This window comes from Polypterus senegalus, chromosome 1, assembly GCF_016835505.1.
Source record: "Polypterus senegalus isolate Bchr_013 chromosome 1, ASM1683550v1, whole genome shotgun sequence".
Classification (NCBI taxonomy): Eukaryota; Metazoa; Chordata; class Cladistia; order Polypteriformes; family Polypteridae; genus Polypterus; species Polypterus senegalus.
The window spans coordinates 110594396-110614259 of NC_053154.1; the positions used below are offsets into that span (position 1 = coordinate 110594396).

Below are 19864 nucleotides of genomic sequence, written 5' to 3' on the forward strand. Positions count from 1 at the left end.
GGCAGCTACATTTAGAAAGGAATTCAGCCCACTGATAACTGCGGTCACTGATAAGGACATTGCTTGAGATCATACTAGTGTAATGACCCACATTGCATCTGTTTTTTTATTTTTAAAAGCCTTAAAATTTATTTCATACTGTAAAGTTGTGCATGAAAACAAAATCTATATAACTTTAAATTCACTATAAGTTGACACTGCTGTAAAGCTACTCACTTCTTGCCTTCTTTTCGTTTCTACTTGTACCTGGCAATTGTTGTTATTATTCATTTTGCAAGTAAATGTGACAAACTTTTATGTATACAAAGTAAAATTATTGTTTACTTTATTGTCAAGTGACAACAAAGATATTGTTTTAGTGACAACATTGCCTAGAGCAATGGATTTTAAAATAAGCCTTTCTCTATCTGTTATCAAATAAAAATGGACTTTTGGAAAGAAACTCAGTCTCTGGCAAGAAATCTTTTTTTTATTATTTTTCGATCAAGGGTGTCTAATTTAATCTGGTGGAGCTGGACCATATGGGAATTGTCATGTGGGACGGAATAGAGACTACACAAACCCACCCAGGTTGTATAATTCTTTGTATTGCTTATGTAATATTATATGATACAAATAAATATCATTTTTAAGTGAAAGTTTAAATCAATGGTTCTGTCACTTGCTAAAGGCGAGCTAAGAAGTTAAGACTGACCTTTTCTTCACTGACTCAAAGGGATGCACCTTTATTGATACGAAACTGGGCTGAAGTAAAGGATCGAAAATGAAAGACAGTCCTGATCAGCAAGCCAGGTTGAAGACATGGGGTACATCGCAGACAGTGGGACAGGTGAGGCATTTCTTCCAAATCCCCATTCAGAAAATGGTTAGTTGATACCTTTTGCATTAGGAACGTGACACAGGTAATCTGATGACATAATAAAACATTGACATCCTTCGTATATAATAGCATCAGCGTAGCAAAAGAGACAAGCACTTGGATGCAAGCTCATATAAAAGAAATGTGCCAGAGTGGTTCTTCAAAGTGCTGCTACAAAGGAACCATTTTTGATTGCCTAAAAGACCGACCTACGTGAAAGTTCCAGAAAAAGCCTTTTTTTTATTTAGATCCATAACAGGCTCAATACAGTAAATAACCATACATAGATGGTAACAGATCTGAGAAATACTAATGAGTCATGATTTTAAAGGGACTCTTGCAGCAAATATCCATTAATGCAGGTTTAAATCCAAATTTTGTTAATCTGTTAACATCCTGCAGCCTAATGATTTCAGAATGTTTTCTACATATTAGGAGGTTTTCAAAGCACGAAGAACCGACTTCATATGCAAAGAACCTGTCCCAGAATAAAAGGGGGCTTTTCAAGCAATGGCTCTATGAGCAACCACACAACCCAGTAACTAACCATATAATACCATTAAAGATACAATATTTTTAAGAGGGTGCTTAACTGATTTTGGACAGTAACCCCACTGTTTACCTTTATCATAATTACTAATGTTGACAAACAGTGGCAGCAGCCCTTTCTCTCGTCTTTCCTGGTAAATAAAAGGAAGCATGCAGAGTGCACCGTTAGCATTTGTGCCTGTTGTAAGAGTCGCTGCCAAAGACAGACAGAGACAGGTAAAGAACACTGACAGGTTCTTAGGTATCAACAACAGGGGCCTCATGTATGAACGGTGCGTACGCACAAAAATGTTGCATAAGAACATTTCCACGTTCAAATCACGATGTATAAAACCTAAACTTGGCGTAAAGCCACGGTACCTCATACCCTGTCATACACAAGTTCTCCACTCGGTTTTGCAGACTGGCAGCACTCCGCGTCAAAGCAGTGCTACTGTTCCTGTGTGGTTACCCATTCTTTTTTTAGATCCACATCCCTGACGTGGCTTTATAAATACACTGAAATTAACCACATATTGTTTATTAGTTTAATGCATCTGATTGTAATGAACTTGTAACAATATAATGGTCCACAGAATGGTCAAACTATTCTAAATACAATAGCTGCTTTAGCGTTGTTACTCTCGCTGCACCTTCATCTTCTTCTTCTTCTTCTTCTTTCAGCTGCTCCCGTTAGGGGTTGCCACAACAGATAATCTTTTTCCATATTACTCTCACTGCACTACTTGGAGTATTTATATCACTGTATTTGAATGGGGAATCACAGCTGTACAGCAGCTGATCAGAAAGAGAATTATCGGTATACAGCATCTAGCACACACTGCCTCCGCCATGCTGTCTACTGAACTGCTCTCACACAGCAAACGTTTCGGAGCCTTTCCTGTACGGACCTCATGGTTCAGAAACAGTTTCATCCCAAGAACTATAAATGCACTCAACCAGTACATCAAGTGCTCCTTGTAGAACTGTCTGTACTTATAAGTACAATCACCTCACTGTAAACTTGCAATACAGTTATAATATTGCACAACCTGAGCCACTTTATAAAGCGCGTATTTACATATGATGACGATATCATTTTAAGGTGAAATGCAACAAAATATGTTTATTACATTATACAGATAAAACTTTAACTTAATTTAAATAATCTATATTGTTATAATTAAACATTTGAGGACACGGTGCCACAGCGCTAGCGAGTCGCTGGCACTCCTTTCACGGATTGTTCCTGCCTTGCGCTGTATTCTTGCTGGTGCTGGCGCAACACTGGAAGGATAGATGGATAGAATAATTTAACATGTACTACGAAGATATTTCAATGTTCCTTAAAAGTTTTGAAGAATTGGCGTTCTAAACTTATAGATGGCATAACGTCTATTACAGAGCTGATTGTGTGGCGATTGGGTATTTGGAGAAGAAAAGTAAGTTTATGATGTTCTACTTTAATGACAAAATAAACTATGTGATTAAAGTGGAAATTTAGAGATTAAAGTTGACATTTCGTGCTTTTTCCCCACTGTATGCCTTTTTTTTACCTCTGTACCCTAATAAGCTTTTATATGACACTCAGATGGTGGGCTACGACTCGCCTTTTCACAGCGACTTTGATATGTGACAACTTCTTTTTTTATTTCAGGTACTGTGCAACTTTGTGAACTTGAGCTTTTGAGTTTCTCTGACACTCTATGTCTCTTGATCAACTTCCTTTTGTTGTTTGTACCACTATTTAAACCAACAAATAGTATGTTTTTCTTTGCCTCCACTTGGTATTCGCTGAAGTTCTTTCATTTTCCCTCATGCTTTTGTCATTGTCTTTTCACAGAAGGCTGAGCTTAAGGGCTATTTAAATTGATTTGCATATTCAAAGAGGTGTAATTCTGGGAGGAGTCTGGGAGGGGACAGCAGGCATGTGCACGTCCGTTACTCTTCACGCTGACTGGGATTTATGGAGCGGAAGAATGTGGAAGTTGGCGAACACACAGATTTATGCATCTGGATTTTTTCGGGCGTAAGCACACTTCCGCTTTTGTCCGCACGCCATGTTATAGTGTGAATTCTATGCACAGCATTAGGCATGAGGCCCCAGGTCTCCTCAAATTCAAGTGTTGAGTGGTCCCAAGCAAGTCACGTGGTCCACTGGAAACGAGCAATTCGTGGACATACGGAAAGTACGCTGAGCATGTCAAGGTGGCCATTCGGTCCCGGGCATTGTTACAATTATGTGTGTATTTTGAGGTCACCTTCTTCAAGTTCCAACAGCATTGACTTATACCTATGGTAGGCATTTTCCTGGTGTCAAAAATCGTACATACCTTATTACGTCTGTTTCTTTATAGCTGTATTAATCTATTTTCTGACCGCCACCCTGGATTGGATTATGCAGCTTTCACAAAGACTGCTGACTCACTGGATTGGCCAGCTACATGGAGTGAGTAGGGAAGCAGGTTGACAGCTGTTTGTTTTTTGGCTTGCTGGTTAATTTATTTTTTATTACTGTCAAGCCCAGTCGATTTAATTGGGTGGTGTGGCGGCCATGACGTAATACAAAAACCAAGAAACATGGGGCATCAGTACATCGTAAGTCAGTCTTAAGTACACACACTTGTGCACTCCTGCCAGGGTAATAAGGAACACGCGTGTCTTTAGAATTTTAGTGCACGTATGAGGGGGAAAAAAGCCAACATACACAATGGGAAAATTGCAGACGGGATTCATGTGCTCGCTTGTTTCTTTTTATAATATTAGTCATCGTAATTTTAAAAATACTATTATTAAATGGACACTGACACTCGTGTCCACTGTAGCATGATTCTCACATTACAGCACACTTTCTGGACAATAACAAGTATGCTATATTTAGTGGCCAACTACATTCCGGTTCTCAATGTCAGACATGCATTTGACTAGCTAGCACCTTGTCCAGGGATTGTTCCTTCCTCGCGCCGTATGCTAAACGTTATCTGCTCCAGCTTCCTCACGACCCTGGTCAGGACACAGTGCGTTTTGAAGATAAATCGATAATGGTCCGCCATTTGTTTAGTTTCAGTAATCAAAGACTCACTGATTCGCCATTTATTGCATTGACTATGGATCAAATCCTAATTCGATCAAAAATTGGCCTAAATGCACAACCATTTGTCGGAGTGTTTCATGAAATAATATCTATAAGCAAAAAAATCTGATTGAGGCAAATATATTTTAACTTGTGCATAAAGCCTAATGAACAACTTGTTGGCCTTAGTGTTAACTTAGCTTAACAGCATCATAGACTCTATGGCAAATAATGCGCTGGGGCCTCTGTTTTAATAGCAAAACTGAATTATACATAAGCATCAGAAACATTGTAGGCCCTTCTTCTCCTGCAGCCTTCAGCCAGTGTCCATACATTAAGATGGCACTGCGTTAACAGCATTGGCGTACAGCTACACCGTCATTAATTTTTTCTGAGGCAAAACTGCTTTGGCAAACATAATGGTGTTGTGTCTGGTAGCTTGCTTGTTGGTAAGGTAAATGGGTAAACCCTTTGTTTTTCATATGACCTGTGCTGTTCAATGTAACAGCAATCACATAATTATATGCACCAGGTGACAGTGGCTACATGCTCAGATGATGGGATCCTAAAACCCCCAGAGTGCAGAGGAGAGGCACTATACGGCATGATGCTGTCAGTTGTGGAGTGCGGCCAGATTCTCATTAATGCAATTTGTGGGGTCTTGACACATCTATTGGCCAATGAAGATCTGCAGCATTGTAATTGCACATAGTTTGAGGTTTGTGTCTTGTGCTGGCTCCCAAAGTTGGTCGAATGACTGAATTAAATAACTACAGACCAGTGGCCCTCACATCATACATCATAAAGACACTGAAGCAGTTGCTTCTGTATCGCCTCAGACCACAAGTAGAACATGCACTTGATCGACTGTGGTGTATTGACTTTGCAGTTTGCAAACCAGGAGCACCTTTCTGTTGAAGATACAGTGCTCTACAAGCTACACTAGACTCAGTCCTTTATGGATAAACTGGGTGGTTATGTGAGGATTATGTTTTTCAATTTTTCAAGGGCGCTCAACACCACCCAACCCTTCATTCTTAAAGATAAATTGGAGAGGATGGGTGTGGATTCCACCTTCACCTCCTGAATTCATAACTACCTTACCGACTGACTGCAGTTTGTCAAATTGAGGAATTGTGTTTCTGGGATGGTAGTGAGCAACCTTGGGGCCCCACAAGGGACTGTTCTGGTCCCATTCCTGTTCACATTATACACGCATTATACACGCAGACTTTAAGTCTATAAGTCAGACTTTTGCATTATTCAGAAGTACTCTGATGATCTAGCTATTGTGGCATGTATAAGGAATGGGCAGGAAGGGGAATGTAGGGACCTGATTGGAGTTTTCAGTAAATGAAACAATAAGAACTGTCTTGTTCTGAACATAACAAAGACAAAAGAGATGACTGTAGATTTCTGAAGGTCTAAGCTCCCCCTTCAACCTGTTAATATCCCAAGGGAGGACATTGAGGTGGTACAGACTTATAAATATCTACTGTAGACAGCCACTTTGATGACAGATTGGACTGGTCTGTGAATACTTATGTCCTCTACAGCAAAGTGCAGCGCAGGCTCTTTTTCCTCAGAAGACTCAGATCATTTCAGTATATGTAGTGAAATGTTGTGTTCATTCTATCAGACAGCTGTTGCCAATGCTCTCTTCTTTACCACTGTGTGTTGGGCAGGCATATGACAGATAAGAATGAAGAGGCTGGACAAGTCGATGAAGAAGGCCATCTTGGTGCTGTATAGGACTGGTGACTTAGTGGTAATTGTGCTGGAAAGGTGTATGGGGAAGAAGGTACAGACCATCCTTGACAATAGCAGTAATCCTCTCCACAACATTTTGGCAGGTCAGAGAAGTAAATGTAGCAGTTGTCTTCTCGCTCTGCACTGTAGAAGAAAATGTATTAGAAGATCATCTGTTCCTACTGCTCTGAGATTTTATAACTCTGTTGTCAAAACAAGTCATTCGTGACCTGGTCACATCTCTACCTTCCGACACAGTAACAATTGACCATTTGTGCTTTTTACTATTTGTTTATTTATGTTTTCTTCTCCTTGCTTTTTTTAATAATTTGTAACAGTACTGATGGAACCCTGAACTTCCTTGCGGGAAAGAGTAAAGTATCTATCTATCTATCTATCTATCTATCTATCTATCTATCTATCTATCTATCTATCTATCTATCTATCTACCTTAATTGTGAGGGAGCACTGCTACCACTGTAGAGTGCAAAATGCCACAACGATTAGAAAAAGGTCAAAAAGAAGTTGGTGTGGTGATTTCTTGACGTTATTTGGAGCAAACCTGTAGCAGAATGCTACATTCAAAGATAGAAAAATGACAAGTTCAATGAGAGTCAAAGATGAAGGGTGGAATCAAACTGGATAGGCTTTTTTGTAAGCATTGGACCATGATGGAGAAGAAGTGTACATCAATCACACATTTTTAAAATGGACTTGAGACCCCATGTAATAAGAAGCTTTAAAGACCAACTAAACTATCTGGCTGCAAATCACAAGGTGACCATTTATTTTCATGTCTTTTCATGTCTATTTTTATTTTTTCTCCAGCCGTCTGGAGTTTTTTTGTTTTTTCTGTCCCCCCTGGCCATTGAACCTTACTCTTATTCGATGTTAATGTTGATTGATTTTTTATAATTATGTCTTTCATTTTTCTATTCTTTAATATGTAAAGCACTTTGAGCTACTGTTTGTATGAAAATGTGCTATATAAATAAATGTTGTTGTTGTTGTTGTCTTACCTGTGTATGAGTCAGACAGTTTTAGTGACGAAAGTGGGAGGGCATAGCCTAACAAACACCATTTTCTATTGTATATGTGAACTAATCATTTTAAAAACATGAAAGAACTGAAACGTCAAAAATGTTTTGCTCAATCAATATTGCAAGGAGGCGGCACGTTGGCGCAGTGGTAGCCCTGCTGCCTCGCAGTTAGGAGACCTGGGTTCACTTCCCGGGTCCTCCCTGCGTGGAGTTTGCATGTTCTCCACCTGTCTGCGTGGGTTTCCTCTGGGCGCTCCGGTTTCCTCCCACAGTCCAAAGACATGCAGGTTAGGTGGATTGGCGATTCTAAATTGGCCCTGGTGTGTTTGTGTGTCCTGTGGTGGGTTGGCACCCTGCCCGGGATTGGTTCCTGCCTTGTGTTGGCTGGGATTGGCTCCAGCAGACCCCTGTGTTTGGATTCAGCGGGTTGGAAAATGGATGGATATTGCAAGGAGTATCAAGTCAGTGCTGTTGTATACAGTAAAGTCCATTAAAATGAGCAAACCCAACGGTATTTCACAAATCTGTTATCATCTGCTCATGGCTTTTTATGGAGCCTGTTACCTGTTACCTAAATAAAAGTTTTTTTCTGGAACTTTCATGTGGATGGTTTTCTTGAGAAAACCTATGGCATTACTCAGAAGATCCAGTTTAGCATTTTTATTTTTAAGAGTGCATTCCAGGGCTCGCACTGTCCTTACATTTGATCCCACCAGGAAAGACTGCAGCTCCCTGCATGCCTAAAATTGGATTAAGCCATTTTAGAGAATGGATTGATGAATGTTTTTAGCAATGCATCCTCTTCACTAAGTTTATTTTTTTCAAGAATGGCAAATTTAGTTGATCTACTAAACCCCAACCATGGCATAGATTAGTCAGGTCCCTAAACGGGTGGGTGGGTAGACTAAAAGATGTTGTGATCCAAGTTCCATATTTGTACTGCTGTACTTTAAAGCACCTGGGGGATTGGCTCACAGCAAAGTCATTCCCAGCCACTCACTGATTCAAAGAGCCAGGATCAAAGGTTAAGTTGTCTACTCCCCATGTCGCTCCAGATCTGAGTTCAGCATCTCCCCAGTGTTAAAGTGGTTACTATGGCAGCAGTGGAAGACTCTTTATTTGTGGGGTGTACAGGTTACATACTTGTAAAGGAGTAGCTGGTACCAAGAAGTGAAACTTTATCTTGGTCGGACTCGAGCTGCAAGGCAAAATGACTGAAGCAGCTGTTTTCCGTGATCGTAAGTGACCGAAAGAAAACAATACGACTTTGAAGTGGAGGGCCTTGAAGGAGATGATATCTTTTCAGCTTGGCACTGTTTTATTAACATGACCCCTGAACTGATTCAGTGGTGACTAATACACAGGTATTAATTGTGGTGTATTTATATCACAGAAACGTGCCTGCTTTTGTCGTTATGGCTGGCAGATGAAAGATTTTTTTTTGTAGTTGTGAAAGTTGTTTTGAAATGTAGAAGGCTAACAGTAATGAGATCAAATCTATTATGGTAAGGATGAGCGGTGGATTGAAGCAGAGTAACTTAAAACGGGTCTAGAATTGATACTCATGTTTGGGGGGGGGAGTTGGGAGTTGCCCCCAGTCTCACAGCAGTGTACCATGTCTCTGTTTAATCTGAGTCGAGCTCTCCACCTTTCTGCTGATGAGATTTCCTCTTGCTCGCCCTTTGCTCATCCATTTGCCTACATAATTTGTTTTCTCTTCCCCTCCCTTCTTTCACCTCCCTCCCTGCCTTCTGGAAATGCAGTGACCGGAGGAAAGCCTTGTAGACATCAAGTTGTTTCTAAGTTAGTAGCTTTCACTTATATGATTTTTTCTCTTTTGCTGGGTTCATACTGATACCACATGAGTCTAACTGGAACAATACAAGCAATGATTACTTTATACAGTGCCTTTCAAAAGTAAACATCTTTCTGAGCGGTTTCCTTCACTCAGAGCTAGAGAACAAATGTTTGCACAAACGTTTTACAACTGGAGCACAGGCAGGTTAAGTGACTTGCTCTGGGTCACACAGCAGGGAGCAAACCTTGTGGTTTACAGTCCAGCGCTCAGCCACTGCTGCCTGCCAGACATCTGCATACACAATTTTAAAGATCAGTCACTACAAAAGGGGGTTTCATTTGAGGAGTTAGCATTGTTATGTCTGTAAGTATTTAGAGCCATCTGCTTGTGGAAAACATTTGTCTCACTGTGCAATAGGTATCATTGTGGAAGAAACGCACTGTGCACATTGTGTGCGTCTTTTAAAAATCTCAAAACTTTGAAGGTTTGGTGCCCCATCAAAGCCACTTTAGCATTTTTGAGAATTGCTTACAATTAAACTAGAAATGCTGTCTTCTGTATTTAGCTTTACTGAGTGATCGACACAAATATGGCACATCCACAAAGCCAGCCATCCTGCATTGCGTTAAACTCATTATTTTGTAATGAATCATATCTGCTTCATCTTGTTTGAAGGAAAATTCAGAGCTGCACTACAGAAAGAGTTGTGGTAGAAGAAATTCTCAGGAATATTGGAGCACAAATACAAAGCAGTGGCAAACAAGATGGTGTTCAGGCAGAAACATTTCAATCCTGCTCGTGGAACACTCTGTGAATGGACAGCTTTGATACTTTTTACCTGCAAATCATCAATAGTAAAAAAAAGTTTCCAAAGTGTTTTTGTAACTCCAATTAAAAATAGTGAATATGCAAAATTGTAGAGCACTGCATAGTGTGACCATCCATTGGGTTTTCTCAAGATCTCGATCCAAACTTTCAAAGGGGAATAGCTCTGCTTTCTCCAGTGTTGCAGCAATTTTACATTTTCATTTATTTACTTAGCAGAAACTTTTATCCAAAGCAATTTATGAAAGTGCTCAGCATAATCAAGTAAACATCAGTCAGGGTTGCTGTTTATGTTACTGAATTCAGAGCAGAAAAGCAAGATAGTTACATGTCCACGGTTACAAAACTTAACAGCTCAGTAAGACAGAAACTTACCAAACAAGAGACTCTTCAGACACTTCTTGAACATATTGTGGAGGTGGGCAGCACATTTCACCAGCAGGGAGCTACACATGAGAAGAGCCTGGACTGAGATCTATTACTACCAGACACTATTCATCAGAAGATATGAGTGGTCGAGAAGCATAGGACCTCACGAGTGCCTCCATATATATAGGGACTATAGAGGTGATAGGATCAAAGCCTGGACCAGAAATTAGCTGCATACTCTGTCAGATATGGTCTGACCTTTCAACATAGTTTATTGACTTTGGTATTACGTACAGTGTTTTTTTTGTTTTTGAGAATTTCCAATAATGTTGGTAGCAGTGTAGTTAATAAGTAAGATGAAGCCATTCCACTTTGCAAAAGGTTATGCACTGGGGCTATACATGTTGCCCATTTTCACCAAATGCATCTATCCAATCAGGAACGATTTAAAACAATGCTACAGATTGTAACTAAATATTACTGCTGCCACATTGTTTTTGTAATATCTTTCTGTCTGTCTAACTATGTATCTGTCTATTGTGCTCATCCAAGGGAATGACAGCTAGTGATAAAAACAAACGTTGGGGCACCAACCCAACTATTACTGTTTACTTCCAAATAATCAAATTAAACAAGTGCATAATGGCGTTAAAATTTTAACAAAAGATTACCTCCTTAAATCCTGGGCAATCCGTTTCTCTCAGTTGGTAGAGGAGCTCTTTCTTTTCGGCTGCTTAGTGATGCAGTGATGCCTCCTTCTAGATGGTTGTGCTTTAATGGCACAGGGACCAAAAGGAGTGGAGTCAGTTGCCATCACTGGGTGCTTTTTCAGTACTGTTGGGTAACCTAGCCAACGTAGTTAGTGACTGTGCCCCCTCTTGGTCCATGGTGGAAGTACATACCTGGGCGAAACTCTGAGGATGATCCTCTGACACACATGCATATCTATCTATCTATCTATCTATCTATCTATCTATCTATCTATCTATCTATCTATCTAGATTAATGCTTTTATCTTTTTAAATTATTATTATTACTATTATTATCTATCTATCTATCTATCTATCTATCTATCTATCTATCTATCTATCTATCTATCTATCTAGATTAATGCTTTTATCTTTTTAAATTATTATTATTACTATTATTATTATCTATCTATCTATCTAGCTATCTATCTATCTAGCTATCTATCTATCTATCTATCTATGTGCCTTTCATGTGATTCTGCATGTCATTCCCAAAGTTTGCAGATCAATTTCAGATTAAGATGAAACATTCACTACCTTTTTATAAGCCTTTTGTGACTTATTTATTATGTTTGTATGCATTTATTAATAATATTGTATTTTATTTGCTTCAGTGCCCTGGGTTTGAATCCTAACCTGATTAATGTCCATGTGTATGTTTTCCATATGCTGTAGATTAGATTTCCTTTCCGGGTGCTATATATTAGCCATGGGTGTTGTTTTTTTGTGACCTTAAACTGGCTCCATGTGGGTACATCCAGGCGTGTGCCCAGGTTTGCCCTGATGTTCCCCCTAGGCCTGCTTTGCAGCTGATGTTACCGGAATGGTCTACAGCTTTTAAAAATCCCATAATGGACAAATTAATCCAGAAGAAGGATGGATGAACGAATTTATGTGTTCTTTATTTCTGGTATAGTAACTAGACTTTCCAGATTGATTGAATATTTAGGCTTTAAATACAGGCTGACCAAAAAGTAAAAAAGTAAATCAGATGAGAATATTTCATTACTGAAGCTCACACACTAATGCACTATGCCTGCCATGAGAGCTAAGGAACAAGCAGCAGTTCTGTCCCAGGATCAGATGTATAAGTTAAAATGCGTTATTGATACAGAGCTTTTCACAGTTATGTTGGAATTTCATATTTGCTGACTCAGCAGTGAATCTCAGCACAGACATGGCATTATGCATTTGTTCTTAGTGCCTTTTAAGTGTAAGGTCTGTTCTCAACTTGTTTTCACTTTCAGCAGTTTTAATATTAAATGTTTTGAGGCCGCATGGTGCAATGGTTCAGTATACAGCCTGTTGACTGAGTTACGAAAATATCTTTTAAAATGTACTCAGTAATGCTACAGTAGTCATTCTAGTTATCAACGATGTAACTTTTTTCCCTTTCACTTAATATATAACAGTCATGTTTTCCTGTCTGCAGGTCAGACACTTGGTTGAAGAAAAGCATTTTTGTTAAAATTGAATCAAAGATAATGATGAATGACGGCGTTCAGCCATGTGGTTTAGTCGCAGGGTCTGATTTTCAAACCAGTACTAGAGAGGCAGTGCGGCAAACTGACTGATGAATAGGTCTCTCAGTTCACCCGACGTGAAATTTGGAACCTCAAGTATGGAGCACCTCTGGGTTACCCCTTTTCACAGTGGCAGCCACACATGGGAACGTTCAAGTTTCTATCTGATTTTGTATTACGTTCTGCAACTGGCTTGGTTTTGATTAAATGTTGTTGGTTTCCTCTACACCATCATGTCTATTAGATTTTCTTTTTTTCCATAGGTTAAAAGTCACAAACTACCGAAACACTCAGCATATTATTCTTGAACGTAGTGTTTCTAAAATACATAATGTTGCTATGCTTTAAACAAGGCAAAATATAAACTTCAAATAAAGCCTTTAACTGAATGAATGTCTTTAGAGATTAAGTTTTTTTAAATGTGTTTTACACCTAAATGTGCTCACTTTGTTTAAAAACACACTTTGAAAATCAAAAGCTGCATTTCTCACCAGACTTGGATGTAGTTCTTTAGGATGTGTTTAGTAAATGCTTATATCTACCCAGTGTGTTCATGGAAATCACAAAATATCTTGTCCCATTATCAGTCCCACAAAATGGCACAGTGCGTAGTGTTTCTCCCTTGCACTACCTGGACTCATTTGTTTCAGAGATCACGGTATGTGTGGAGTTTGCTTTGCATATATTGGGTTTCCTTCGACATTCCAAACATGTGCCTTTTAGGTTAGTTGCTAATTCTGAACTGGCCTGGTAAGGGTGACTCTTTGCTATACTAGCATCCCATCCAGGATCTGTTACCTGCCCTATGCTTTAGTGTTGCCAGGGTAGGCTCCGTCCTCCTATGATCATATAAAAAAATTACATTCATCAGAAAATGAATAGAGAGACAGAGCAATCTAATATTTGGGTCCAAATAAATGAAAACTTAGGTGTGATCTTATTACATTCTGTGGGTTTCAGATTTAACTTTCTTTTACTCCATCCATTTATTTTCACAAATCTGCTTATTCCGCGGGCGGCATGGTGGCGCAGTGGTAGCGCTGCTGCTTCACAGTTGGGAGACCTGGGTTCGCTTCCCAGGTCCTCCCTGCGTGGAGTTTGCATGTTCTCCCCGTGTCTGCGTGGGTTTCCTCCGGGCACTCTGGTTTCTTCCCACAATCCAAAGACAGGCAGGTTAGGTGGACTGGTGATTCTAAATTGGTGCTGGGTGTGTTTGTGTGTGTCCTGCGGTGGGTTGGCACCCTGCCCAGGATTGGATCCTGCCTGTGTTGGCTGGGATTGGCTCCTGTGACCCTGTGTTCGGATTCAACATGTTGGAAAATGGATGGATGCTTATTCCACACAGGATTGAAAACTCGAGAGATCTGGGTGGAAGGCAGAAATGCACTCAACACTGAAAATAGTAGAACATTGATGTTGTCCATTCAATGTAAATTTTCTCTTTCAAGCAACTTAAGATTAGTCATTTAGTGTTTCAGCTTGAAATATTTAGCTTCAGATCTCAATCAATGTGAGAAAAATTGTTTGTACCAAATTAAGTTATGGTAGAGGGAATAAACGTAAAAATCCTATTTAATTTAACTTAATATTTTAGGTTGTTCATGTGCTGTGTTTAAGGGGCCGTTTGTATATACTTTCGGTCGAACTTTTCAGTTTGATGGCTTTAAAAAAATTACTAATAACTTAAAAAATAGATTTACTTCAGTAAAAAAAACAAGTGAATTGCACCCAATCATTTTAAATAATTTGCTTCAACTTAACAATTGTGGGATCAATAAGCTAAAAAGAATTATATTGGTTCAGATTGAAAATATTAAGTGTGAATCATCACTTTTTTTTTTCAGTGTAGATGGGCATTGTAGGGCACACTATGGCATACAAACATGCACTCCTCCAATTTAGAGTCATATAAGTGCCATATATCTTTGGAGGTATACAATAATACCACACAAAAAAAAAAAAACAAAACATGAGGACGCAATGCAAGCCACTGCAGATCATGTCCTTTTTCAAAGTATTCAGTTACCACCATTTCTGTCAACAGACTCTTCTTGCCACCTTGTTACTTTGTATTCTTCTAAATATGAGTTCTTTTATTTCTTCTAACAGTTTCACTTTTTAACTTTGTATTTGTAAAGTCATGCATTTAGGCTGCAGTTGTTGGACAACTCTTTACAGTTTGTAATCAAAAATACAGCATATACAGTAAAGCATATAGTCAGCATAGAGTGTAAAACCCCCAAAACTGGAATAAACTTTTCTTTCACATTTAGCAAAAATAATTTAAATCATTAAGAAATATATTAAGCAACATTTATGATTTTATTTCCTCCAATTACATAAATATCTTGTCTTAAATTAAAAAAAGATCCATTTACCAACATACCCCTCATATCACTTTTAAATTGTATACCTTAATGTGAAGTAGAAAGAATATACAATACTTATCCAGATATAACCAGGATTCGAAAAACAGAGGTTAAATACCACAGTTTCTTTGGCAAATCAGAGGTTTTGTATTGTATTTTATTCTATTTTAGTTTCCTGGGTCCCTGAATTGGATTAATCTCTTAATGCATTATATTATCTTCCTATTTATTTTCTGAAGCCACACAATTGAGTCGCAGGGTCATGGGGTTTATAGCCACTTCCAGCAGCACCAGGTGCAAGGCAAGAATCAGAACTGGATATATTCTAACTTAACACAACGTAACATGAAGTTGTTAAACAAGCTTAATTCAATTTGGGGTCATGGGATTCAGAGCCTATCCCAGCAGCCACAGGCACAAGTCACGAGCTAATCGTGGACAGCTAGTACATCCTAGTTATATTATATTAATCAGCTCATTCATTTTAAAACTCCACTTATCACATATTGTATACAGTGAAGATGACACAGAATACTAAATATTAAATATCAAGCAAGGAAAGCATGAAAAGTTGCTTGATATATTGACACCTGTCTGATACCATATGAGTGGCATTTCTTTATTCGTGACATTCACATCTGATGTGAACACGCAGATGTAAAGAAAGCCTCTTTTTATTTTTGGCTATTTCTGTGCACATATGTTTTATTATTTTAGAATAATAAAAAATGTTGTGTTATTTGGGCCGTTAAGATGAGTAGATGTTGATTGTTACCAACTCTTGAGCATACTCGGCACTACGTACCAATGAGTAAAACAAATTAATGATTTACTGAATACATGAATTGGTATGAGGGCGGCATGGTGGCACAGTGGGTAGCGCCCTGCCCGGGGTTTGTTTCCTCCCTTGCGCCCTGTGTTGGCTGGGATTGGCTCCAGCAGACCCCCGTGACCCTGTAGTTAGGATATAGCGGGTTGGATGGATGAATTGGTAACAAAAGTCACTACAGTGATGCACACTTCTGCCAGTTCTTTCTCTTGGAATTCCTTTTAAAATCGGCATTTGCCTCATTTTACACAGCTGCTTGCAATGAAACCCAACAGTCACTGTAACCCTTCAGAGCCATTGGCACATACAGTATTGAATGTGCAAATCATCTATCCATCCATCCATTATCCAATCCGCTATATCCTAACTACTGGGTCATGGGGGTCTGCTGGAGCCAATCCCAGCTAACACAGGGCGCAAGGCAGGAAACAAACCCCTGGCAGGGCGCCAGCCCCACCACAGGGCACACACACACATGCCTACACACCAAGCACACACTAGGGACAATTTAAGATCGCCAGTTCACCTAACCTGCATGTCTTTGGAGTGTGGGAGGAAACCGGAGCACCCGGAGGAAAACCATGCAGACACGGGGAGAACATGCAAACTGCGAACCCAGGTCTCCTTACTGTGAGGCAGCAGCACTACCCACTGTGCCATCGTGCACAAATCAATCAGAAGTAAATGAATACAGAAAATTCATGATCTCCATAACTGGGAAATGAGGCATATTGTTATAATGTAGTGCCAAGTGGTGCTCTAAACCCACCAACCATAAAATTGGCTAGGTAGGTTCAGAAAAAAGGCAATTTGATTAAATCGCCTATAAAATGTATACATTTTCAAGTAGTTCAGAAAGTACTAGTCACGATCTTAAAATGTAAAAAACAAGACTAGCAAATGTCAAATAATACTGTCCCGCAAAGATCCTGAATGTATGAAGATAAACATAGTGTTCTACAGCCAACTATCTGAAAGAAATAAAAACACAATGTTTTGTCTCTGTCAGTTAAAGGATTTTTTTTTAACTTTTAAGTCTTTTATTATAAATAGTAAATATTACTGCATTTGTACACAATACATTTACATCACAATCATTCTGTGCAGTCATATAACAAAGAGAATGAATTGGTAAAACTCTACAAAATCAATTTTCCTTCACCATTAAGACAAAATGTACATTTCTACAGTAGAGTGCTACTTCTACAGACATTAACTAAGTTGGCTAAACAAGGACAAGCAAGCTCAGCACTACCATCCTCCGAGAATATGCTGGAATAAATAATAACACAGTCCTGAAACCACTGTCATGTTTAATAGTATAAAAAGTACTGTTGGGACATTTTGCTGCCAAATAGGAATTGCTTGTGGTTCTGCCGCAGTGAGCTTGATTAAAACTAAAGTTCCACAGAGCTGAGACACACCATTGTCACCTCACATGGCCAAATCCTTGACTCAAGTAAATGTTTAAGCAAACACAATCCATGTAGTGAATACTTTACACAGGTTTGGTTGTTAAAAAATAACAACCTTAGTCCACAAGAGATCTTGATTTTTGCCTTTCATCGTGAGGTACGTAATATTGCACATAGGCAGCTTCCAGGAAACAACCGACACTGCTGCTTGATCCCAATACATTTTGAAGTATCCATAACTGGTCCCAATTATTTCAATAAAGGGTATTTCCTTGATTTCCATGAGTTTAAGCTCTACAGGATAAGCAGACATTTTTTTGCAATTTGGTGAGGCAGAGACTTCCATGATCAACTGCCATTGGTCTCTGAAATGATAAGGAATGCAACATATTGGTCTTTTATTGAGAAAACTGGTTCAGACATAATGCAAATAGTGTTTGCAGCCAAGTATAGTAAAATATAAGGAGCTGCTGCTTTGTTCTGGTGGTCTACTTGCATTACTCTATGCTTTTTTTTGTAATAGCAAACTTTTCATTTATTTCTTCTCTTTTAATCAACCCCATATTTGTCTCTTAAATATTAAAGTCTGTTCCTAATTGTCATCAAACCCACCATGACAATTCGATTCAAATGTGTCTGTATCTTTTTTTCTATTTTTTAGATCCATTGTGGGGAATCAGAGGTTACTTAGATGCAGGAATATTTGGTCTTTGATTTCCAAAGAGAGGTGAGGCTACCAATCGGGAGAAGCAAAATGTCTTTTTGAGGACGTCAGCCTGAGACAACTGAGGGTGAACTTGTTGGGACACTTCATTTCATGCAATATCAGGCTTCAAATAATGAAAGGCACCTGTGGGGAAAAAAAAAAAAACTTCTTAAAAAGTAAGGCTTTGACAGCTTCCCAGCAAGGGGTCATGTCGTTCATCTTACATTTACAATATTGTCGTATCTAATAGTGGCAAATCAAAGATTTAAAGCTAATGTTTACAATATTAGGACAAGTTTGACAAAACCATTCTGATCTGGGATTACAATCAATACTGATTCTCGAGTTGACCTTCAGTTAAAACACGTGTTTTCAATAGGGACATGCCAGAGGCTATTTCATTTCTGACAAACGTTCATTCCTACAGCAATGGCAAGTGAATATCAAGTCTCAGCAATTAATAAAACCAAGATGTTGTTGACAGTGCATTAGACAATGATTATGTATCCTGGACTTTTGAGTGCTCCCTGGAATGAACAAGCTTTTTTCCATCAAGGAATATAGTATATCCATTACGTTCTGCACTTTAGGGGCCAGTGATTGTGCTGGTACCCATGTAACCCATTCATAGGAATTATTAAGGAACAACGGCCGCCTAAGCATTCAAAATGTAGGGAAACTCATTGCAATGCAATGCTCAATGAAAGTTTAAAAGTCACTTAAAATAATTTAAACCGGCCGTGGATATCTTAGCAGATGTGCTACTGAAATGCAGATTTAATCCTATAAGTAGGGATGAAATGATGTCACTGTGCAATTACTGTTAACTTACTTTGACCGTATTGTCCATACTGGTAACTTGCCACTGGGTCCATGCTATAGCCTGAGGTGCTGTAAGTTGGTGGACAGTAGGACTGGGAACTGGGCAAGCTGTCTAGTGATTTCATGTGATCCAGTCTCTGACTGCAGCTGGCAGATACAGCAGTGCTGGGTTCAAGCCCTCCAGTTAGAGGAGAAATGGCATAGTCACTATGAGGTTGGTGAGGCACACCTCCTGGGTTCAGCAGGCCCATTACCTACAGAAGGAGAAGGAAGAAGAGAAGTTCAAAATGGTTTTATAGATGTTTTACAAGTAAGTATTGTAGACATTCTTGTTAAATCAAACATAGTCATATAGTCCTTCAATAGTGGCTAAGGAATAATAAAGCAAAATAGATCTTACGATGTAATCCAATGAATTCAAAATTCAATAACTGTAGACAGTACCATCTCATTCATATACAGTATTCACACAATCACATACCAGAATAAGGAACTTAACCTCTTTGGTCTTTAACAGATGATTCTACATGATATTCCTAGTCCACTATCCTCTAAAAAGTTCTGAAAAAGATTATCATCAAAAGTTTTCCAGATAAATGGTGAATCCCATATTCAAGGAGTCCAGTAAAAATGTAGGTGAAGTACATTCAATGTAAAAATCAGGAAGCACTTCTTCACGCAAAATTTCAGGCATATCCACAATTAATGACATTTCCATAACCATGAAGGCCTTGTCTGTTTTCTTTTGTTTATAAAATTTCCAACTTGTTAACTGTACTATTTACAGTTAAATTTAACTCAGACCTATAATGTTCTTCACAGAGGGGAGCTTAAGAGTATATGCACAGATTAACACATATAATACAACTACAGAAAACCATACATGTAAATCCATTCGCACAAATATCAAGTTAAATAAACATAAAGATCTATATAATATCATGTAAAAAAATCCAGTAGAAATATACAGAATTTGTTATTGCCATCATTTGTAATTTTGGGGAAAGAAAATACAATACACTTTATTTTGTTTTTATTATATACAGTATATTAAATGGTTTCATGTATAGCTGTTCCTCAACCTAAGTAATTATTTCTTCCACATTGTACTTAAAAATAATATATTAGAAAATACAGAGCAAATGATAAGCGTATTTAAGTATTGTACAGATTGAAAGTGAACAGTTGTGTCCCAGAAAGGTTGCCATGT

At 38.6% G+C, this 19864-nt stretch overlaps 1 protein-coding gene and 1 long non-coding RNA gene across 6 annotated transcripts in view; one reads left to right on the plus strand and one right to left on the minus strand.

Annotated features, from left to right (window-relative positions):
• The first annotated feature begins 501 nt into the window (after nucleotides 1-501).
• Nucleotides 502-17839, plus strand: LOC120531006. The gene is made up of 3 exons (XR_005634052.1): nucleotides 502-570; nucleotides 716-829; nucleotides 17788-17839. It is a non-coding gene; the product is annotated as an uncharacterized LOC120531006 (long non-coding RNA).
• pax3b (paired box 3b) overlaps nucleotides 16696-19864 on the minus strand; it is a 107133-nt gene continuing 103964 nt past the window's right edge. For 3 of the 5 annotated variants that reach the window (XM_039755896.1, XM_039755886.1, XM_039755863.1), the window contains exons 8-9: nucleotides 18665-18908; nucleotides 16697-17976 (exon numbers count right to left, since the gene is read on the minus strand). In XM_039755896.1, the coding sequence (XP_039611830.1) occupies nucleotides 17942-17976; nucleotides 18665-18908 (279 nt within the window). In that variant the 3' untranslated portion in view covers nucleotides 16697-17941. Of the gene's footprint in view, nucleotides 17977-18664; nucleotides 18909-19864 lie in introns of all 5 variants that reach the window. The other 2 variants (XR_005634050.1, XM_039755877.1) reach the window with 2 other exon arrangements.